The sequence below is a fragment of the Grammomys surdaster genome, unplaced genomic scaffold (assembly GCF_004785775.1).
Source record: "Grammomys surdaster isolate TR1022 unplaced genomic scaffold, NIH_TR_1.0 210, whole genome shotgun sequence".
Taxonomy (NCBI): domain Eukaryota; kingdom Metazoa; phylum Chordata; class Mammalia; order Rodentia; family Muridae; genus Grammomys; species Grammomys surdaster.
In genome coordinates, this window is record NW_021604655.1 from 1,275,560 (window position 1) to 1,300,099 (window position 24,540).

Sequence of the window (24,540 nt, forward strand, 5' to 3'; positions counted from 1 at the left end):
GAACTCAAAATCCAAGCTTCCAGGAAAAAAAAACCCAACCATGGTAACAAGCAATAAAACTCTCTAAGGCTTTTCAAGAAATTGCCATTTGCCTGAGCCTTTACTATTCACTACTGGTCCCAACTAACCCATATATCCAAACTCTTGGTTCAAATTTCCAACTAGCTAAAATAGCGACGGCTTGGTTTCCATTACAGTGTATTCCTGCCAACAAAAGACAGGTAAGAAGGCGGCAGCTTCATGTCTGCTACCTCATCCCCTTTCCAGACAGCAAGAGTACAGTCAACTACTACAGCAACATCTAGAATCCATGCTGCCTTTGTCCTCTAACACATACCAGATCCTACTTCCCCACTGACACCCAAAATAATGACTCTAAAAATGAACGTGGAACTTTCCAAGAGGGGCAGTGAGGCCTGCATCCTGCAAGCAGTAGCTATACCATCAAACACCAGAGAAGTTGCTCTTTGGTGTATAACAGCATCTCACTATAAACACAAGCTACAAACAGCTGTCTCAGAAATAGCGACTCCCAAGCTTTGGCAAGCATCAGAAGCACCAGAAGGGCTTGTTAAAGCCAGGATGTGGGAGAAGTGAGAGGATGATAACAGGCAGGAAGGAAGACACAGGCCAGATGATGGACACACAGACTGCTGGGCCCTATCTACCAAAGCTTCTGATTCTGATTTGAACCAAATACTAGTAAGTTCCCTCATGAAGCTGAGTATGTGTGGGAGCAGAATTTGAGAACACTATTCTACAACCAGCCAGCCAGTGACCCAGGGGGATCAGGACAGGGACTGGTAGACATGGCTAGTTTCTGCATCTGACATGTCCACTCCATTCTCATCCAGAGCATGTCTCAGGACATGCACTGCAACAGGTAAACCCATTAGGTTATGTTTTATGACAATGAATTAATCCAGAATGTTGGTTCTTACAATTCACTCATGATCCAATAATAAACAGTTTTCAAAAGACTTGTAGCTGGATGTGGTGGCACACTCCTTTAATCCCAGCACTCAGGAGGCAAAGGCAGGAAGATCTCTGAGAGTTCAAGGAAAGCCCAGTCTACATAGTGAGTTCCAGGACAGCCAGAACTACACAGAAAAACCCTCTCTCAAAAAAATAAAAACAAAAATGGGGTGGGGTGGGGGTAAATCACTCGCTGAGCTAGAAAAGACTTTGTGAGACTACCATACAAAACCATAGAGCTTCCCTGCCATTTTGTTTATCTCTGCCTCCAGATCCTAGAGACAGCCTTGGCACTGTGACCCCAACACAGTTTGTCTACTTATGGAGTAGTCTAATTCAGTGCTTTCACTGTACCCTGGCTTACACTTACCAGAGTTTGTCAACTTAACATGGGCTCTTACATTCCAGGCAATGTCTAAGGGGCCATGGTTATAAATAATTCCAAGAGCTGGAGAGATAACTCAGTGTTAGGATCAGGTACTGCTCTTGCATACCACCTGGGGTCAGCTCCCAGCACCACACAGCATCTCCAGCTGTCCTACGACTCTAGTCCTTCTCCAGCCTCTGTAGGTTCATGCACCACTATGGTGCACATGCACACACTCAGGCGCAAATACATAGACACAAAAAATGAAGTAAGTAAATATATAAAACCAGTAATTCCCAGCTGTGGATCTTCCAAGGAAAGCACAAAAAAATACATAACACAATAAGCAATGTTTTAAAAGGCAGAGGTTAGAGAGATGGCTTAGTAGTTAGGAGCACTTGTTGCTCTTACAAAGGACCTGAGGTCAGTTCCCAGAACCCACATGGTGCCTCATGACCATGTATCTAACTCCAGTTCTAGGGATCCAACACCTTCTTCTAATCTACAAGAGCACCAAGCATACACATGGTACATATTACATACGTGCAGGCAAAACACCCATATACATAAAATTTAAAAACATCTAAAAACAAACAAAATCATGAGATAACAGGTACAAGGAACAAGAGTATGTATGTGCAGACACATGCATACACTTGCACATACATACATGCACACACTCAGGTAAAAACTATCAGTCAGGGTTTCTTCAGGGAAATAAAATGCATATTTAAGTGGGATATACGGTGACTTTTAAAGACATTTATTAAATAGTCACCCAGGACACTACAGAATTTATTCACATGAGTCTATAATAATCTTCAGGCATTTAAACTTAAATAACATCAAAGTTATCTCTCAGTAAAAATACAAATATGTCGAACTCCCCCCCCAAAAAAAAATTACATATTAGAATATTACTGGTTATAACTAAAAGAAACTTTCACAAGCTCAGCCTTGACGCTCTGATCCCATGGACCAATGATTCTCAAGTGATAATCTACTATATAAGAACCACTTTAGGGGCATATAAAAACGACAGATTCTAGGGACCAACTCCAAATGTATTTGATTTCTAGCATCTCAGAAAATCTGAAATTTTTATAATTCTCCAAATGAAAATTTATACACCTTAAATAAGTCACTCCATAATCACCGGACTCAATCATTAAGACAAAGTCCCAAAGTTGGAATCAAGATTACTTTGTCAGGGAACTAGAGAAATAGCTAAGCAGTTAAGAGTGTGATCTTCCAGAGGACCAGAGTTTGGTTTCCGGCACCGATATCAGGCGGCTCACTCAATAGCCTCTAACTCCAGCCCCAAGGGGATCTAATAATCTCCTCTGATCTCTGTGAGTGACTACACTCACATGTACTTACCCATACTCAGACACACAGGTGTATACAGAATTTATAAATTTAAAAATAAGTCATTAAAAAAATTAAGCCTTTAACACTTTAAGATTACCTTGCCGTCCTTCATCATTGGTGAAGAGCCCCGTGTCACTGCTGCTGCATACACTGCTAGTTTCACTGGGGAAAAAAAAAAGACAAGGGAACTCAGCAACTCTGGTCAAAAACTATATTCCAATTGCTTCTGTAACTTCGGTTCAGCCCATTAGCCAATCTGATACGAAAATTTCACACAGAAGACACAAGTAAAGTTTATCCATCCTCCCCTCAAAAGATGAGAGAAGAATGCTAAAACTCGTACATATTAAACTAGTTTCAAAATACTTAAAGCCACTGTTAGAAAAGCCACAGGGAACCACAAGCACTAGCCTGTTCTCCTTCTTTCTTCTTGTTCTGGTCTAACGCATGAGGACTCTGTGAGCTGTCTGTTCTCTGCCACGCTGCTTACCTGTGCAGCTGAGTGCAGATGCTGGCAAGTGCTTTCCACAGTTTTAAGTGGTTGGAAAAAAAAAAATCTCAAAAATGAGTATTTTCTAACATGTAGAACCCACATTCAAGCTTCAAAGTACATACAGTATTATTAGAGGCAGCCATATGCATGCATTTATATACCACAGGGCTTCTGCATTCATCCACAAAGGTAAGCAGTTGCAACAGAGAATGCACAGCCCAGAGTCCTCAGATATTGCCTGTCTAGCTCACTACAGAGAAAGTTCTACTCTGAGATGACTATGTTCCCAACGTTTTAATGTTAAAACTAAGGGAGATGTTTATCATAAGGTCTGTCAAATCTCTTCCCATTAATTTCAAGTCACCAGTAACACTACAACATACAATGCCTCTAGGATTATTTTTACACAGAATCTATTCTCTCCTTATATTGTAATTAAAAGGGCAGGCTCAAAGAGGATCTGTTGATCAAAAAAAAAAAAAAGATAAAACATTTTCTCATACTTTGTCAACAGCATTTCAAGAGAATATTCTTGAAAGAACTTGGACTGAACTCATCTAAGAATTCCCTATATGGAGTTTGTAAAGACAATGTCATGAAATCATCTTCAGGACTCAAAGACTCTGACCAAAGGAGGTATGTATTTTCTTAATTAAAAAAAAAAAGTCTATAGAATACTTATTCCATACAAGTATCTTATTCTACCAATGTGAAAATGAGTGTATTATCTGATGGCATTTTCTAACCCTGTGTATTCCCTTAGTGAAATCTGCATTGTGAAGCTGTAAGTATATGTAAAAAATTGTTAGTACAATTTGCTAAGAAAGAAAAAAGTGGGAGTGTCACAGCAAGCACATAAGAACTACGAAGCAGCCTGCAGGTGTCCTTGTTAGAAAGGCAAGTGTGTCCCTTTGTGAGCTGGCAAATGTGTCCAGCCCTACAGCCTCCTCACTCATTTTTTGCTCAAAGATTATGCCTCGTTAACAACTAGATTGATTTATTTTATGTACATGAGTGTTTTGCCTTCATATATGTGCCTGGTATCCTTGGAGATCAAAAGAGAACATCAGACCCTTTAGAGATCGAGTTACAGAACCAAATCCTGGTTGTCTTGCAAGAAAAACAAAGTGCTCTTAACTGTTGAGCCATCTCTCCAGCCTGAGATTATAATTTATAGCAAACTAGATCTATAGGACTTTCTGAACAATGTAATCAACTATAAAATGTTAATTTAATATCTATTGGAAACTAACTCATAACAGGCTAGCTGTCACTCAACGGGGAGAGTGCCTGCCTAGTATACAAGAAGCCCTGGGTTCAGTCCCAGCACCACATCACCTAGGTGCAGGATGTATCTCCACAATCTCAGCACTTGGAGGTATAGGTAGGAAGATCAGAAATTCAAAGTCATCCTCAGCTACACAGTTGAGTTCAAGCCTAGCCTGTGTACAAGACACACTGCCTCAAACAAAAAAACAACCAGAAACAAAAGACGAGGGAAGAAGATGTGGGTAGGCAGATAGACAGACAAAGAGGTAAGGAAGCAGGCTGGCTAGCTGATAGCTTTTGTTTTGTTTTTTAGAAACAGGGTCTTGCCGGGCAGTGGTGGCGCATGCCTTTAATCCCAGCACTTGGGAGGCAGAGGCAGGCGGATTTCTGAGTTCGAGGCCAGCCTGGTCTACAGAGAGAGTTCCAGGACAGCCCAGGCTATAAAGAGAAACCCTGTCTCGAAAAAACGAAAAGAAAAAAAAGAAACAGGGTCTTTCTACAGAGAGTCCCTATCTGTCCTATAACTCACTATGTAGACCAGGCTGGCCTCAAACTCACAGAGATTCTCCTGCCTCTGCCTCCCTAGTACTTGGTTGAAGTCGTGCTCCCTCACATTCAGCTGAGGCTGATACCTTTCAATAAAAACTTTTCTTTTGGCACTTTGTATACCACAAGCCAGGAATGCCCATGTCAGGCTCCAGGACACTCTTTCCCATCCCTAAGCTTTCAAAATGTGTTTATCATTTTCTCAGGAGCCTTCTTTCTGATGAGACAAGGAGAAAAGCGCTGTTCCTCCTTTCCGTTCAGAGAAATGGATCCCACCTCTCTGGCATCTACCCCAATCGTCCTCTGAAGCTCCGTAGGAAGACAGACAATGCAATGCCAATCTCCTGGCTCACAAGACGTCCTGTCCTCCCCATTCTTAAGGGCTTATGAGATCTGAACTTACCAACAGTGTGTATACAAACTCTTCCTAGACTAGCTCTGAAATAATGGAGAGGACTATATTATCTTTACAAATAACTTGCACATACCACCCCAATCCAATCCTAATATGAGAGAAAAAAGATGTTTCCAACAGAATGGTGAAGGCGCATTAACCCAGAGCTTCACTGAGGAAGCATTTGTTTGGTGTTTACCAGACACTGCTGGAATTATATCAAAACCAACAAGAATCATCTCAACATCGATTTAAATGATGCATTTGATAAATACCCCTAGTGGAGCTAATAGGAGAGAGCTATGAAGAATTAGAAGAGTGCTTCCCAAAAACAAATACTCCTCAGTCAATAAGGGATAGTGCAGGTCTGGAGTCTAACCTCATGACACTACAAAAATCATGCCCTTTAACAGCTAAACAATCTCTAAAAGATTCAAAGAAGGATACAAAGAAATTTAGAGGTAGTCTGAGACAAACCTGGAGGTGAGCTCTCTGGTTCACTTATTTGTGTATGTGTACACTTGTGTGGTGGTCAGAGAACAACTTCTGGGAGTGGCCTCTTGCCTTCCACCATGTACAACCTACAGACTGACCTCTGGTTACCAGGTGCAGCAGCAAGCTATTTACCCCGATCCATCTCACTGACCCCAGACTCCTTGACAAAAAAAAAAAAAAAAAAAAAAAATTCCTTATTTCATTGAGCAACATGATCACCATTTTAAATGAGACACAAAATCAGAGCCAGGAGTTTGGACGACCAACGGCATTATCTAATTACTACAGTATTATTGGAAAAGCCACTGAAGCACATCCAAACGAAATAACAGAAGTGTAAAGAGCTACCTAGCCAGCTCCTCTAAAGACTGATCCTCCCACCAACATCCTATTAGAACTAAAAGGTGGCTGGCACCCACTCATCACCTACCCTCTGCAAGTGGCCCTCTGCTGATCCCACATCCATCCATCTCAGCTTCCACCAGAGCCTCCTTGTAATCAGAGGCTCTCTCAGTGGAGCAGATGATTGGGCACAGGATTCACATCCACACAAGTGTGTATCCCAGGAATGAGCCCAATAAACTGCCTGATATCACTCGCCTACCACAACCATTTCAATCACTGCCAGCCCAGCATTATAACCCTCAAGCGTGACTCCACTGCTTCTGTCTCTGAATGTTGCTCTTTCCAAACTCTGAAAAGGAAGTGTATGCACTTTTGGGAGAATTAAAGGTTATTGTTTCAAATAAACACAAGGTCTCGGTTTTAAATCTGTGGTGTATTTATTCTATAGGAAAAATCAATTGTTTGGTTTTATTTCGTTTTCTCAATTTGAAACCCATGTTATTATATAAAGCTGAGTCAATGAAGTGAAAACCCAATCTCAGCAGAGGAACATCAGCAGTCATTCTCAACTGGAGGCACTTCTGCATCCCTCTCAGGGTTATTTAGCAAGGCCTCCAATCTCCTCCCTCCTGTTCTGGAGACAGAAGCCTGGGCCTCATTACTGAGTGCACTATATATGGTGAAGAGAGGCAGAAGTGCCACAGGGGCTTGCTATCCAGACAGCCTAACTAAAAATCACAAAGTTTCAGTGTCAGTGGGAGATCCAAGAACTAAGGTAGACAGACAGACAGGAAGACACTCAATGTCCTCCTTTGGCCTCCACACCCAGGGGTGCACATCTGAGTGCACACATGCACACAACACGCATCCATGCGCGCGCGCGTGCACACACACACACAATTGAACTGTTGCTACCACACAGGTTTGTTGCTCATTTATTAACCAAACAGTTTAAAAAGAACTTACCTCTTACACATAACTTTCATATATTTAAAACTAAACAGAAATTTATGACTTATTAGTATTACAAAAACTAAAGCTTTTTAGGTTAATTATTCAAAATAAGTAAAAAATGCATTTAACAAAAACTTTAAAAATATTTTAGAATCTAGGAGGAAAAAGGAAGAAAAACGTCACCCTGTCACCCCTGTATGTGGTGTTGCCTAGCCACCCTTGCTGTTCCCATCTGCCTCTGCCATGCTTCTAAGCACTGCACGTCATCATGAACCTGATCCCCACCAAGGCACTCAGGTCACTCAGAGACAGCTCTGCCTCCTATTCCAGACTAGTCCTGTGAGTTAAAATGGTGGTGAGTTGATGCAGACAGCAGCCTCTCAAGGTCACATGATTGTGAACAGAAAGGGACTAGACAATTGCTAATCTGCTGGCTAATCTAGGCTGGCACTGAGCTCAGAAGCCCACCCATCTTGTTAATGTGTATCTGCCTATGTGTAGTAATAGTAGCAATTCACCTTTAGGTGGGTAAGGGTTCATTTTTAAGAGGTCTACATTTCTCAGAATTTTTTAAAACCTTTTTTATGTGTATGGGTGTTTTGCTTGTACGTAGTCTGTGTACTCTGTGTGCCTGGTGCCTGCAGAGGCCAGTAGCAGGTGTCAGATGCCCTTGGAACTGAAGTTACAGATGGTTGTGAACCACCATGTGAGTGCTAGGAATCAAATTTGGGGTCTCTGGAAGAGCAGCCAGTGCTCTTAACCACTGAGTCATCTCTCCAGCCCCCATATCTGAGACTTTTTGCTGCCTTTCCACATAAAATTTATCTTTTCTATATGTAAAATTCGGAATGAGATGTCTCTCATGAGAAGCTTTTCTTCTCAAAATAATGTCAGCAAACACAGCCCCTCACATTTATCACAGAGGATAAAGGCCATGCATGGTATTTTTCTTTCTTTTAGAATCTGCCTTCATACCTGTTCCCCAAGACTGCCAATGCAGTAACTTAAAAACATGCCAGAACATGTATGGGGAAAAGACTGCTTTCATTACTTCTCCCTTTTAAACGTTAGGTTTAATTTCTTCTTTAATTTTTTTAAAATTGATTTTTTTTCCCAACAGTTGTATCTCCTAACTTCTTTCCCCACACCTTCACGTCTTTGGCAGAATGCTCACAGACTACGCCTCACAGACTACGCTCACAGACTACGCTCACAGACTACGCCTCTAGTCCCTTGTCCCCTACACCTGGTGTCCTTTCTCACCAACATCTCTTCCATCTGTGTTCTAGGAAGACTCTGACATTTTCCATGTCATCAACTCAATTTTCTGTCCTTGGTTTTGTAATTATAATTACAGTTTAAATTTCCTTAGAGTTTTCCTGTGAATACTGGTTGTCTGAATAGTTGCTTTCAAACTCTGTGTGCTAGTCAGAATGTTCTTTTTGTTTCCTACTTTGCTCTTCCTCTGAACTTGAGAAGAATGTTCCCCCTTCCCTTACTCTATGTGTCCAAAAGCTACTTTGTTCTTTTAGTGAATGTGTCCCAAATTATTTGTAATATCTCTCTTTTACAATAAGTGAAACTGAGCACAATTAAATCCAGTTCCTCTGACTTCATGTTCTAGTGTGGTTTTAGTCATGTATCACTGTGCAAAAATCTCCCATTTCATTACAGTGAGGACACCTGCACACCACATACCTAACTCCTACCCACCCTCCCGAGACTTTCCCCTACCATGCTGGCCCTGCCTTTTCCTTTTCTCAAATGGCTGCCCCACTGATTTGTGGACTTTTTTGTTTTAATGTCTAGATTCTATATATGAGAGAAAACACGATATTTATCTTTCTGAGCCTGACTAACTTCATTTAGCATCATCTCCAGTACCAGTCATTTTCCTGAAAATGATATGATTTTATTATTATTCTTAATAGCTACATAATATTCCATCATTTGTGTCTACAGTATTTTCTTTATTAGCTAGGCTGAGTCTATAACGGGACTACTGTAAACAGTATCACAACAAACACGGGCATGCAAGCATCTCTTCCATCCTGGCAGGAATTCCTTCAGGTATCCAACCAGGAATGGCACAGCTGAGTCAGTAGTTGTCTTTGGAGTCTCCCCCTAATCTCCATCGTGGCTGCACTGACTTACACTGACTTACACGCCAACACTGTGTAAGTGCCTTCAAACCCCATTCTTGCCGGCATCTGCTATTGTCTGACTTCTTGCTGACAGCCATTTTGACTGGGGTAAAACTGAATGAATGCCAATATAGCTCTGATTTGCTTTGCCTGACAGCTAAGGATAACGAACATTTTTTCACTTATTTATTGGGATCTTGTACTTCTTTTGAGAACTCTCTGCTCACATACTATGCCCATTTCCTGATGGATTATTTATTTTGGTGCTTAACTTCCTGAGTTCTCTGTGGACTCTGGATATTAATCAGATGAGTAGCTAGCAGATTTCCTCCCATCCTAGAGGCTCTCTTTATTCTGCTAATTATTTCCTTTGCTGTGTAGCAGCTTTTTTATTTCATTCAATCCTATTTGTCAAGTCTTAGAATTATTTCCAGTTCTCCAAAGGCCACTGGTTCCTATCTGTCCACAGATACTTAGAATGGGTCCTCAGACCCATTCCCCTTCACCAGACCCACACCTAACCAATGGGCATGAGGTGAGGAGGAGGCTTTGAAAACCCCCAGGGCTACTGGACCAACCGACCCTGGATCATCTCCCTACTCTCTCTGGGTGACTCTCCCCCACCCCACCCTAGACATTTGTAACAAACGGAGGTATATGCAACACTACAGTCTCTAGAATGCACCACAAAGTGGGATTTTTTTTTTCCTTTCCTGGCCATGCAATACTAAACTGTCTGCTTAGAGGCTCAACTTCCCAGGACTCAATACCTGTGGCTGCCTCCTATACACAATATAAAACACACAGAGAGAACCAGACTTCCCCATCCAAGTATACTCCAAACAGAAAATTCAGTTGTAGATTGAAAGTGAAGGAAGGAGCAACATGCTACCTGGAAAGTTCAAGTCATGTTTGCATTTCTGAAGCCAGGACTACCTGGGGAGAATAGCCACTGGGCAGACTGACATATTACATCTGCAGTACACCAGCCTAAAGCAGAGGAAACCTCGATGACAGGCCAGCTCTCCAGTTCTGATGATGTTAGTACACAAATGGTTCTGATGCTTTAAGCTTTTATTACATTTGTTTGATTGACTGACTGTGCATGTGTATAGTGAGAGGAGAGTCTGTAGGGACTGGCTTTCTCCTTCTACCTCGTGGGTCCTACAGACTGAACCACATCATCCTCAGGCTTGATGGAAAGCAGCTTCACCCACTGAGGCATCTTGTTGACCCAAATGTTCAATTTTTTTCTAAGTATTCTAGTAGGTAGTGGAAACAGTTTCTTAGATGCCTTTTAAGATATGAACTCACAGTAGCAGACAGACAAAGTTCTCTCTGGGAGGGAGACCTAAGGGATAGACCTTCAAATACAGTCATCTTACATGTGCCTCCAGAGGTGTTTTCCAGCTCTTTCTAAGGATTCACCAGCAGAACCAGACTAAGCCTGTATAAGCAGTCTCCGCTAGCCTTCTAATACCTTTCAGGGAATGTTGCCAACTGCAGAAAAGGTAAGCATGCTCTCGGTCGGCACCTCTGTTTACAGACAAGCAGAACGTTCCACCACTACAGATATTCTTTCCACTGCCCCAGTAACCCCTGATTAATGACCTCCACTTGCAAAGGAGACTACTTACCTTAACCATGAAATAATGAAGGCTATTGATCCAACAAGCTACTGCTATAGAGTGTTATTGATCACCCAATCTTTGGTTAAAATGGTCCTCATTTAGCAATTTCACTGTCACAAACACCTGGAGCAAAGCACACTGGTAATTAAAGAGTTTGGGGCAGTTAAAGTGAGAGGTGATGGACAGAGATCTCAGCTTTCTCCCATTTATTCTTGCTTCTGAGCTACTGTTTGTGTCAGAAGGGATATTGATTTTCTATAAAAATAAGAAAACAAGAGGCACCAAGGGGTGCAGAAGGTCAGCTTGGAGTGGGGAAGGAGGGGACAGGACTAGCACTCCATCTCTGTCACTTGCCTTCCAGGACAAGGGAATATTTTCTTTCCTGTAAGACTGGCCTCTAATACATCACCTGAGGAAGACTCCTGATGTGACTTTGGGCCACCACTGGACCAATTTTCTCATAACAGAACTAAACTCTACTCAAGAGGAACAAACACAGTGCTCCTCAAGAGCAGAGCCATCGGCTAAGTTCATCACCTGACGAAGAAGCGAATCTCAGACAATCTGAATGAAGTGGGCCAGGGCCTAACTTTACAGGATTTGTTAAATCTCAGCGCATTTGCTCCCATACATACACAGAAGAGCGTTTCAGTAATAACTTGATCTTTATGTAGCATAAATAAAGCTACTATGTTGTACCCATTTCTAAATCCTCATTATTCCTGACTAGAACACAACTGAATGAAGAACAGAGAGAAAAACAAGCAGAAATAGAGACAAGGCGTAAAGCTGTTGGCAATTTACAGTTGTTAGTAATAAGTGAGTTTAAGTAAACTAGAAATAAAACCAAATTAAGATATACATCTCCAAATCCAAAACATCTAACACATAGTTTCTTAAAACACTAGCCATAGACTAGGCTAAGATTAATGATCAACTTCTCATGTCAGTAATTTTACAAGGTAGATCAAGATTAGTAATCTTACAAGGCTGCTGGTGAGAGCCCTCAACATGAAGGAAAGTAAAATCCAGCACTTTGACCTCTATGTGACTGAACCATGGCACCACCAAGCAGCAAGAGTAAAGGATAACCACCCAGGGATTCTTGAACGTGCTTCTTTTCAAATAGGAAGTACGAACATTGTGACATAACCAACTCACCAAATATTTTTATATTTGTAATATACAAATCATAACTATTTTCTACTTGCAGTTTAATGTTAGCCCTGTTTATACAATATGCTTAAGGACTGGGAGTGGGGCTGGGCATGAGGCTCAGTGTCAGACTACCTGCCCAGCTCTGAGTTCAGTCCCCAACACCAAAGCAAAACAAAAGCCAGGCCACACGTCTGTTAAGTCCAGCATTTAGAAAGCTGAGGCAGAAGGATTGCAAGTTGAAGGCCATCCTGAGTTAAAGGCCCTAGTCCAAATAATGAAACAGCGCCTCCTCTGCTTGGCACTAGCATGTCTGCCTCTCCCTGCCCCAGCATGGGACTCCTGGGAAATTTTAATTCTTTAGGGTCCATTGTTTTAACAATCTTAACAGTGGACACTGAGAGCACAAGGGTCGATCTTTAAGGCAGGTTGTGTGTGTGTGTGTGTGTGTGTCCGTGCACCTGTGTCCCCAGAAGAGAGTATTGGATTATAGGTGTAAGCCACCCAAAGTAGGTATTGAGAACTGATCTTGTCTTTTTGGAAACAGTGCTCTGAATTGCTGAGCCCTTCATCCCTTCATCCAGCCTCCGCATGAGGGTATCTTTTTAGAACGTCCTTCCCAGCCATGGTGCACACTGGACCAATGTCACACTAGCACTTCACCCATTGTTTCTTCACAGTGACGAGGACTTTGCCATCCCTATCGCTGTAAAGCTCTGAAGTCCTGGCCAGGAAGGGAGCCCACGAGGGAGAACCAGGTCTCCTCAATGTGAAAACAAGAATTTCACAAGAACTCTTCTCAACTTCAGTGTCTCCAGGCAAGAACTCAGAGCCTGACAGTCTAGGTGGGAAGGGACAGCACCACAGCTGGACCACACACACACACACACACACACACACACACACACACACACACACACAATAACTTCAGTTTAACAAGAAACTCTAGGAAAGAAAAAGACAGAAGTAACATTCCAAAGGCCTATTTTAATTCCCATTCTCAACTATAGGAATCTAAGATGCATATGCTTAATCTTGAAGTCATCCTGAATGTCTCAACAGAAGGTTTATTATAAAGAGCTACGGGCTGGAGAGATGGCTCAGCGGTTAAGGGCACTGAGTGCTCTTCCAAAGGTCCTGAGTTCAATTCCCTGCAGCCACATGGTGGCTCACAACCATCTGTGATAAGATCTGATGCCCTCTTCTGGTGTGTCTGAAGATAGCTATAGTGTACTCATATAAATAAAAAAATAATAAAAATTTTTTTAAAAAACTATAAAAAAAAGAGCTACAAGTTAGTTAAACAATCCTTGTTTGGATAAAAATAGTAATGATTATGGAAGAAGAGTGCCTAAATAATCTACAAACTACATATAAATTGGGTAAATAGGCCTTAGAAAGAATCGAGCTTAGAAGAAAACTGTAAGAGTCAAACTGTAACACAGCTGAAAATGCTGGCAAAATATACAGTTAGTAAAAAAAAAACTTTTAAAGTTAAATTAAAAAACATTCAGAAAAAGAGGAAGCACACAGACCTACAAAAGCCTCGCCTCAGCATACCTAAGCTTTCTGTCTTTGGGGTGCAAACCTTAAAAGAATAAGGTCCTAAGAAAGGTTACTTGCTCTACGGCTGCAAAACATAACAAGCAGCAAAACCTGGTGAAATATGAGCCTGGAAGTCAGGTTTGCCTCTCAGTTTGTACATGAGGTGACCCTCCCAAATTAACCAAACTCTAAATCTAGTTTCCTCTTCTAAAAATACAAATAATGAGGTTCTACCATACATAGAACTGTAAGCATTAAATACGAATACCCAGCAGACATACAGTTCAGTACCTACCAGAGTACTTAACAAACTGGCAGTCCTCAACCCACCTAAAGGCTGCCTCTGGCAGTGGATACAAGGAAGGGGTGTAGCAACATGGCAGAGCTGCTGGGCATCCTACAGTGTGCCACAACACACTGTCCCCGCCATGAAAGGCATCATCACTGAGAAGTCACATATTAAAGTATCAAGCTACCAAAGATCCATGTTTTCAGATCTGACATGGAGAGACGTGAGTTACCAAAATTACACTGGCATTTTCAACATGCAACCCTCAGAGTACTTGATCCCATGTGATACAAGGTTAAAGGGACTCGTTGTCACTTTCAATCCCTACTCTATATGCATACAACTTAAACGTCTGCCATAGACACTCAAGGACTGGTAAGATGGCTTGGAGAATAGGTGAAGGTACCTGTTGCCAAGCCTAATGATCCAAGTTTGATCACACACACACACACACAAATAAGTGTGTGGGGGGGGAGGTTGACTATTCAAGTTGAGGCGCTGGCTCAGTGGGTAAGGTGCTTCTGAGCAACCATGAGGGCCTGAGATCCACACACAGGATGTGCCTGACATCCAGGCACAGCAGTGCACCTCTGTAATCTTACTGTGAGAGCTGAGACAGGTGGATTCCCAGAACTCACTGACCACCTAGTCAAGCCAATTGTTGACTTCTGGGTTCAGTGGCAGCCTATTCCCCAAAATAAGGTGACAAGTGATAGAGGAAGACACGCACCAATCCACCTTGGGCCTCCACACGCACCTGTGCACACTTACACACACACACATAAGAAGGAAATGCACTCAATATAGTCAAAGCATAACTAACAGAGAACAGAATTATAGCTCCAAAGTATATAAAGCCACGATTCTTAAAGACCAAACAGCCTGCATTCATTTATAAACTGCCTAGACCTGGCACCTGCATGGCTTCTCTGCCACAATTGTCAATGCCAGCCCTTGATGATCCCTTGGTTCTAAATAACAGTATCTTTGTATGAATTGAATGGTATAAAGAACAAAAGATCATTTTTAAAAACAAATTCTTGGTTATGCATTTCTAGGTACACGTCTGAAATTATTTTTAGGATCAAATTACTTCTGTTACACACAGCCTTCTTGACATAGCAAAACAGAGATTGATGCAGGACACTTTGCAAAGCAGAGATCAACTACCAGCTGACTGAAAGAGGGCTGCAAAGGCAATTCTAGCAGGGCTAGTTTAAAAGACTGGAACTATTCAGAGGCTGCAGATTCGCACTTTGGGTACATGAGCCACGGAAACCCTCGCTTTAGGAAGGGAGAGCTCACCATTCCGACATGTTCTCATCAGAGCCGTGTTTCTGTTCCTCTGCTTCACACTCCATCCTCTCTTTCCTTCCTGTTTTGCTTAGGAAAGTCCGATTTTCTGCTGATTCACACAGCCCGTGGCCAGATGAGGTCCAGGGGGTATTCTCCTTCCAGCGGGATAAACGCTGCTTCTTGGCAGACTTGAACCTGCATCCTCTCTCATAGCTCCAGTCTGACACTTTCAGCTTCTGCTGAAGACTGGCAGCCACCTCCGACGTCACTCTCTTCACCTTCCGCCGGCGCCTGAGTGGTCGACAAGGTGCATTTTCTGTAAAGGAGTCAGATTCATGCCATGAATGCTGCTTACCCCTAATGATGGCACTGAGAGCCGGATGCCGTTTGGCCACCACTGTGTCATCAGAGTCACTGAAGTTGGTGAGCGGAGCCACTTCTCGACAGTCCTTGGTGGCCTCATCCAGACTTGACTCAGAGGCCTCGCTGAAGCAGCAGGCGTGCTCTGCCAGATGAGTAAAGTCAGAACGGCGCTTCCGGCCTCGGCGTTTCCTAAGCTGCCGCCTCTGTTGTCTGGGGCTCAGGGCCATCTCCTCCCACAGCTCACCAAGCTTGTTCTGCTCAGATGTCTGCTCCAAGGCTGAGGCTAAGTCATGCACCAGTTCATCCATGAGGCCGCATCTGCCAAATTAAAAAGAAATCTTGAAAAGACCTGCTGCTTTCCCAGTAATTTTATAAAGCATATAATTGTGGCTCCCTGCCTGGCTATAGAAAATAGACTTCTTCCATCCACTACTCTTTTTACCATCATGCACCACAAAAGCAGGTGTCCGGCCATTGTTAAATCTTGAAATCAACCTATCCAGTAGCTCACCAGATGACAACTGGGACATTAGCAAGAATAAACAAATCGAGCTTCCTCCTTTCTCCAATTAAATGTATCCCTTGGTAGCCTAATCATGAGAAAGCATCTCACCAGAGAAGAACAGCAAACCACACAACTTCATCACTATGGGAGAGCCAAGGGCGCATCAGACACCATCCACACAATGGAGGCCACACTGCCGTCTGGGACACCTGCTACAAAGGTTCTGGTGGGGAGAGAGAAAGCACCTATGAGCCACACCTGTGAGGAAGACTTTACAAGGGTCATCATCACAGAACCTGTGGTGAGCCAAATACTCAGAATGGGAAAAAAGAAAGCCCGTATCTGGTAACTACCATGGTGCCAACTGCCACCTGAAAGTTACTAGAAACAGACTGCTGTAGAGTATGACACTGATTTGGTGGTGGTGGTGTTAGTAGCAGTAGTAGTATAGTATAGGACTTTTAGACTCCTCACCCTGGTCACCCCAATTATGTGCTTTAGTGCCAACCACACAAAACCAGGACATAAATGAAACTAAAATGGTGGAGGTACAGTGTAAAATCTCTGAGATATCTGGCTAAGAGAAGCAACCCTTTCAAGGCATGCGTAGTAGAGGCAATTTTCAAATTTTTGCTTTTCAAAAGAAAATGTCTAATACCATCTGTACAACACCTATACTTTGTATGCAAAAAAAAAAAAATAGCACTTTCTCCCCCAGCTCATGTGAAGCCCAAAATACATCTTGTCCATAGTTGGAACTTAAAGCTAAACTCAGCCCATATTTCCCTCCATGCAATTTGCATTTTGCAAGAGGCTTTCTAAAAATTAATTCTCACAGGGCCCCTATGTCAACAAATACAAAAGCAGGAAAAGTCTTCTGGCTTATGTGTCATACTTGTGAGAGCAATGGAGCCACCTAGCTCCAAAACCACCACTCAAACTTCCTCAAACTGTCAAAAGCCTTAAATATAGAAAGACCATTTCCCTTTAGCAATTGGTAGTAGTTTAAAATGCCAGGGCTGCGGTTTGGAAGACAACTGTCCCTAAGTCCAAAGCTGATAAACAAGTGGGAATAACATTTCTAAGTTTCTAATAAAAAATTACAGCTTTGAAACTCAGACAGGACTGTACAAACTTTAACGTGGGACAAGTGTACTAAACAACGTGTCGTCAAAAGCTGACATAGAGTTCTTCCACGTCTCAAAGGAGACAGACAGAGAACCCTGGTGTGCCCACACCTCCAATCTCACTCTAAGGAGCACATCCTAGAGACCCTGGTCTGAGTCACTGGACGCTGGTGGACCGCAAAGCAGCGAGCCAATCTCCGGGTCAGAGTGACGGGAGGTAGGGGAGACAGGAGTCAACTTCTCCCCCTAGACTGGGGGTCAGCTGTCTAGGGCAGAAACTGTCTGAAATCTCGTCCTGGTGACTGCATTCCCTCTGTGAGGGTGGGGAGAGAGGTATCACAGCACCACCATAGAGATGAAAAAAGCCGTGTTTTGGAGGACTCTCCACCATGCCCAGCCCGTCCTCGAGGGCTAGGGAGACCCTGGCCAGGGACACCAAGCCTGAGCTCTCGCTGTCGCCCACCGAAGAGACAGAGTGGAGGGGACTGTCGCCACGGAGGCGGCCAGACCCTCAGAGCCCAGGCTGGGAAGACGCGCCTAGGGCAGCCAGGCCCCGCCACCCTCGGTCACTCGTCGCAGCCCCGTGGTGCCCTCGGTTGCCCTGCCGCAACCCGGAGGCCCCGATCCCGCCCGGCACTGGCCCAGCCTCGCCGCCATCCTTCCCCTCACCGGCTGCCGCAGTAGCTTGCACCCAGCGCCGCCTTCGGGGCCGTAGCTCCCAGCCTGGGTTTCCCTCTCTGACCTCATTTCCGGTCTGGGCCTAAGAGGTGGGGCTGAAATGGAAAGGGAGGGGCGGGCTACAAGAAAGGACGAGGACCCGCCCTGTACTTCCGCCCTACGGCGCGCCCACTTCCGCTCCATGGTGGGCGGGGCCACCGGGAAACTAGGAAGTGGTGCCTGGAGGACAGAATGGGCTCGTGCTAGTACGGAGTGAGAAGACCCTTAGGCCTGAGTGAGACAAGGCCTCTCCCTTATGGTGCTGACGTTAAGAAGTGGGTCATCTGCCTTCGCATTAAATTACTCATGATAGTAAAAGTGTATGTGGCTTGAGCAAAAAGCAAGTCATACTAGATTATAACTCAAAGCATAAAAAGAGATATTAATTCCATATTGAGTGGTTATTGATATTCCATATTCAGTAAGTGGAAAAGAGATACGTTTCCTGTAGAAGACGTAGGCTCTCTTGGAGCATAGCCAGTTTCCTCTTAAGCATTTTGAACTGTGCATAGCCCCTTCCTTCCTAAGAATGCAGTATCAGAGGAGTCACTTTATACTGGAGAAGCTGGCCGGCCTGGTCTACAGAGTTTGTTCCAGGACAATTAGGACTACACAGAGAAACCCTGTCTCGAAAAAGTAAACAAAACAAAGAAATTATACCGCATATGGTTAAGAACTAGCCTACAGAACCTCACCAGTATTCCTCAAAACTGTTAAGGGCATTGTGTTCGTCAGGGTTCTCTAGAGTCACAGTCTCTAATGTCTTTCTATATTGAGGGAATTGAGTGTGCAGCTTAGATAACACCAGACCAGCCGGTTCCACGAGGGGAGGGGGTTTATTCAGGGCGGAGGGTGGGGAGAGAAACGGGAGGAATGGCAGAGAGAAGAGAGGAGAAGTGGAGGCCGGCCATGAACACGTGGAGAGAGGGGAAAGGGGAGGGGGGAGGGGAGAGAGGGCAGAGAACCTGCAGGCAAGGGATCAAGGGAGCAAGAGAGTGAGGAGGGGGCAGGCAGCTCCTTTTATAGTGGGCAGGCCTACCTGGCTATTGCCAGGTAACTGTGGGGAGGAGCATGCCTGGCTGTTGCCAGGTAACTGTGAAGGTGGAGTTTAGACAGAACACTAACAATTATGATGACTTACAGTCTACAGTCCAACTCCCCAACAATGGCCAGCTGTGAATGGGAAGTCAAACAATCTAGTAGTTGCTCAGTCCCACACAAGGCTGGTTGTTTCAGCTGCTCTTCTGTAGACGTAGGTTCCAACAGATGTGCTGGCAAGTAAGTGCAAGCAGTGAAGAAGAGCGAATCTTCCTTCTCTCAATGTCCTTATGGAGGTCTCCAGCAGAAGGTGTGGTCCAGATAAAGATATGCACCACCACGCCTGGATCTGGGACTTGTTTTGTCCCAGGATGACCTTGAACTCAGAGATCTCCTTGCATTAAACTCTTGGGATTAAAGGCGTGTACTACCTTGTCTGGGCCTAAGCTTTTATAGCCACTATGCCTCAAGATCTCTATGCCAAGATCCAGGTCAGAAACTTGTGTCTTCCAGCCTCAAGATCTGGATCACAGGTGAGCCCTCCAATTCTGGATTGTAGTTCATTCAGATATAGTCAAGCTGACAACCAGAAATAGCCATTACAGGTATTAAAGATAAGGAAAGCTACCTAAAACACTGTCAAAGCTTAGGGGAGCCTAAAGTAAAATAAGCCATGTTATATACTGGGTGGGATACTAGAATAGAAAAGAAAGAGACTTAGATAAAATGTAAATCTGGATAAAGGATAGACTTTAGTTAATAATGTAGTAAAAATTTACTAATTACCTGGGTGTTTTGTATAGTTTTATGTCAACTTGACACAAACTAGAATCACCTGACAGTGGGAAACCTCAATTAATAAATGACTCCATTCAACTGGGCTGCAGGCAAGTCTGTAGGACATTTCTCAATTAGTGATTGATAGGGAAGGGGCCAGCCCATTGTAGATGGTGCCATCCCTGGTCTGGTGGTCCTGGGTGCTGTAAGAAAGGAGGGTGAACAAGCCATGAGGAGCAAGCCAGTAAGCAGCATCACTCCATGGCCTCGGCATCAGCTCCTGCCTCCAGGTTCCTGCTCTATTTGAGTTCCTATCCTGTCTTCTGTTGATGAAGAACAACTCTGTGAAAGTGTAAACCAAATAAACCCTTTCCTCCCCAGTTTGGTTTGTGATGAGTTCAGGAATTTCCACTCAAACCAAACACTGATCTCAGTTAAGCAATACTGAACATTTAGGACCACAAAAAGAACTGTGGTATGAGTCTGGTCTCAGTGTAGGCTTTTTATATAAGAAACCAAGTTCAAAAGTTTAAAGGGCAAGGAGAGCAGTTGGCTTACTAGGCAAAGTGTTATCAGCTAACCTTTAAGCTGATTGGTACTGAGTAAGGTAAGGAGGATGGTGGATGGGTGGTGAATAGGAGAATTTCAGAACGTTGAGATAACAGAGCATGAGTATATAGTCACAACCTATTGGCTTATTAGTAGCATTCTTCAGTGTCAGCCACAAAAACCATAGTGAGCTCAATCATAGGTGCAGGAAAGGCTGCCTGGTGGTCAGCCCTGACTCGAGCCGTTTTAGACACATCTGTTCATATTGACCTTTGATTTGATAGGTCCTACGTAAAGCTTTGCGGAGTTTCTTCAGATTAGCAATCCTCATACAGAACATACAGAACAAAACGGGATATGTGGTCAGCATGTCCTTGAGCCAAGTCCCTTCTCTGTGTCAGTGACTGGCAGGCCTGTTACAGCAGCATATGAAGTAGCTGGCAGACACGGATCAAAATGGCTACAGCTTTTGGGGGTGGGGAGGTCAGACCATAACAGTTTGGTCATGGTGTTTCATTGCAGCAATAGAAACCGTGTAACTAAGACACTGGGCATGGTGGAACATGCCTGTGACCCTTGCTCTGGGAAGGTCAAGGAAGAAAAATTGCCAGCTTGGGGCTAGTCTGAACTACACATCAAGTTCCAGCTAGCATAGCAAGACTTGTGTAAAAAAGATGTATTATTTATGATAAATATACTATATATTATATAAAATGTAAACAAAAGAAATTGGGTGTGCAGCAGCTGGTGGAAGTGGATGCAGAGACCCACACACAGCCAAGCATTAGATGGAGCTCAGAAAGTCCCATGAAAGAGTTGAGGGGAAGATTGAGGAGCCCGGAGGGGATAGGAACTCCACAGGAAGACAAACAGTCTCGACTAACCTGGATCCCTGGGCATCACCAGACTCTACCAATCAAAGAGCATACAAGGACTGGAACAAAGCTCCCCCCACCCTTCCCACCAACATATGTAGCACTTGTGTAGCTTGCTCTTCATTTGAGTCCCCCAACAACTGGAGCAGGGGCTTACCCTCTGTTGCCTGCCTGTGATCCTGCTCGCCTAACTGGGCTGTCTTGTCTAGTCTCAGTGGGAGAAGATGTACCTAGTTCTGCAGTGACCTGAGGTGCCAGGGTAGGTTAGCTCCCCTGGAGGGACCTTCCCCTTCTCAGAGATGAAGGGGAAGGGGGATTGGGGGAGGGAGGATTGGGGGAGGGGCCTGTGAGGGGGGAACTGGCAAGTGGGGGCTGTGATGGGGACATAAAGTGAAGAAAGAAAGAAAGAAAGAAAGAAAGAAAGAAAGAAAGAAAGGAAGGAAGGAAGGAAGGAAGGAAGGAAGGAAGGAAGGAAGGAAGAAGGAAAGGAAGGAAGAAAGAAAGAAAAGGAAACTTTTTTTTTTGGTTTTTCAAGACAGGGTTTCTCTGTGTAGCCCTGGCTGTCTTGGAACTCACTCTGTAGACCAGGCTGGCCTCAAACTCAAAAATTCACCTGTCTCTGCCTCCCAAGTGCTGGGATTAAAGGCATGCGCCACCCCGCCCGGCCGGAAACTTTTTAAATAAACAAAATGTTTAAATTATAATAAAAAGACAAGGGTATGTATGGTTCATATAGAAATGTAGAATCTTCATAATTTTTCTGTATACTTAAAATTATCTCAAAATTAAAAGTTTTTTTTTAAATTACATATGAACTTTGGCTCAGCAAGTCTTCTAAGATTTATTCTAAGGAAAAACTGAAATAGACTTTTTAAAAAACATCAAATATGTAAATTTGTTTCTGCAGCATTTGTTGCAGAAAAAGAACAATGCTTCTGGCTAAAAATAGCAACATATGACAGGGGTTAGTTAATGAAATCACGGTATATCTATGACAGGGGTTAACTAACCAAATCATGGTATATCTATGACAGGGGTTAGCTAACCAAATCATGGTATATCTATGACAGGGGTTAGCTAACCAAATCATGGTATATCTATGAAACAGAATCCTTTGCAGCATCACAGGGTTGATGTCATGAGACTGGGTTGTCCTCGGTGGTAAAGCACGTGCTTAGCATGCACAAGGCCCTGAGTTCTATCTCAATAATATGAATAAAAATTGATGTATCAAGAGATTATTTGATGACATGAGAAATTACTGAGTTAAGCCATGCTTGGTGGTGCATGCCTTTAATCCCAGCACTGGGCAGGCAGAGACTGGCAGATCTTTTTGAGTTTAAGGCAAGCCTGATCTACATAGAGAGTTCTAGAATTTTCAGGACTACATAAAGAAACACAGTCTCAAAAAGAAGTTACTGATTTATAATTGCATATATTTCTATATAATATTACATTTCAACAAAAAAATGACTGTAGAAAAGTTAGAATTAGACTCAATAAATAAAAGAAATCAGGACTATGCTTACACAGGAATAGGACTAAACTGTTATACTATACAATGCTCCAAATGCTGGTCGCGGTAGCACACACTTTTAATCTCAGTATTCATTAGGCAGAGGCAGGCAGATATCTGTGAGGTCAAGGCCAGCCAAGTCTGCATAGAAAGTTCCAGGCTAGCCAGAGATACATAATTTGATCCTATCTCAAAAAAAAAAAGGTTTATATAAATAAAGGTTTATATAAATCTCCAAACTGTTGTTTTATTGGTTTCCAGAATTGTCTGTGGGTAAACTGTGTAAAGAATTAGAGAAATAGGAGCTGTAGACATGGCTGAGTGGTTAAGAGCTTGCTGTATAAACGTGACTTCCAGATCCTCAGTAGTCACATAAAAACCCAAGTACCAGACTGCTTCTATATTCTTGGTGTAAATTAGAAGGACCTTGGGGCTTGATTGACAGGTAATATCTGAAGTCATCCCCTGTACACACACACACACACACACACACACACACACACACACATACACATACACACAAGATTGCCCACAAAGAGTTAGGGGAGATAGGCAAAGATAACAAACTTGGAGCCAGAGTGACAGAGAGACGGATCAGCAGAGAAGTCAAAGGAAGAAACAAGCTGGTGGGAAGATGATTCATTCTGCTTTGATCTTGATGAATTTGTGAATCCCACTGGGCAGGAAATATGGAAATACTCAATAGGTATGCACAACCAGCAGACCTCTGTTCTGCTTAAGTGAAAATCCTGTCCCATGGGTCTCGTCTGTTCCTGTACTGTCAGATTCCTCCATCGACACTGAAAGCTCCCAAATGTCTTAAATTCAGCCTTAGTGTCTGCTTCCTGCTAGATGTCATGTGTACACACTCCACTGCCATCTGTAATTTAAGATGTCAAAATATAGCTTAGTTTCTTCCATAGTTCATATCAAATCTGTCCCTGTTTTGGGAAATGTCACTGCCATCATGTAGTCACCAAGGCCCAAAGCTCTAAAATGTTTCCAGATTCTTGCTTTCTCTCTCTCTCTCTCTCTCTCTCTCTCTCTCTCTCTCTCTCTCTCTCCCCCCCCCCCTCTCTCCCTCCTCCCCTTCCTCCCTCCTCCCCCACCACTCTGAGAGAGGGTTTCTCTGTGTAGCTGTGGGTGTCCTGGAACTCTATTTGACTAGGCTAGCCTCACAGGCTCAAAGATGGTCGGGTGCCTCTGCCTCCGAAGTGCTGGGATTAAAGGCAAGAGCTACCACCTCCTGGCTTCTTCTTTCTATCAAGCCTGAGATGAAAGCTAAGCCCCAGGATGGCAGTCTTACAGTGTCCTTGAACCCATCCATTTTATTTGTTTGCTCTCTGCCATTGACAGGCAGTCACTCTGCTAAATGACACAACAGAGGCCTTACTGGTCCTAGCCCTTGTCACTCCTCCAGAAAAGCCATCTTTTGCTTCCACCGTTTAACCTTCTAAAACAGAGTTTGGATCATATCATTTCATCCATGGTCTACTGCCTCCTGCGTCTCCCTTGAGTATGGCATCCCACTTGCTGTTTCTGGAACACCATGGGGACTTGGGGGTGATTTAAAGTCCTCCATGATGACTTCTCCTTGCCGGCTTGTCCACTCCTCTGCCCCCTCTCAGCACTTATCAGAATCTTTATTACAGCACTTTCTTCATTCAACCTTGAATTAGAGGCAAGTACAAGCAAGTTTGCCTCTCCAACTAAATCACTCGGCAGGAAATATTTACTGAGCATTTTCAGATACGACTATGTAAACAAAACAAAGCTTACATCACCTCCCTGAGCCCCAGTCCTA

At 43.5% G+C, this 24,540-nt stretch overlaps 1 protein-coding gene across 6 annotated transcripts in view; it reads right to left on the minus strand.

Moving 5' to 3' along the window:
* Positions 1 to 18,038, minus strand: part of Gpatch2l (G-patch domain containing 2 like) — a 48,811-nt gene extending 30,773 nt beyond the window's left edge. For 5 of the 6 annotated variants that reach the window (XM_028771881.1, XM_028771882.1, XM_028771880.1 and 2 more), the window contains exons 1-3: positions 17,934 to 18,038; positions 15,279 to 15,950; positions 2,811 to 2,875 (exon numbers count right to left, since the gene is read on the minus strand). In XM_028771881.1, the coding sequence (XP_028627714.1) occupies positions 2,811 to 2,875; positions 15,279 to 15,940 (727 nt within the window). In that variant the 5' untranslated portion in view covers positions 15,941 to 15,950; positions 17,934 to 18,038. Of the gene's footprint in view, positions 1 to 2,810; positions 2,876 to 15,278; positions 15,951 to 16,245; positions 16,361 to 17,933 lie in introns of those variants that run through there. The other variant, XM_028771879.1, reaches the window with a different exon arrangement.
* Between the last annotated feature and the right edge of the window lie 6,502 nt (positions 18,039 to 24,540).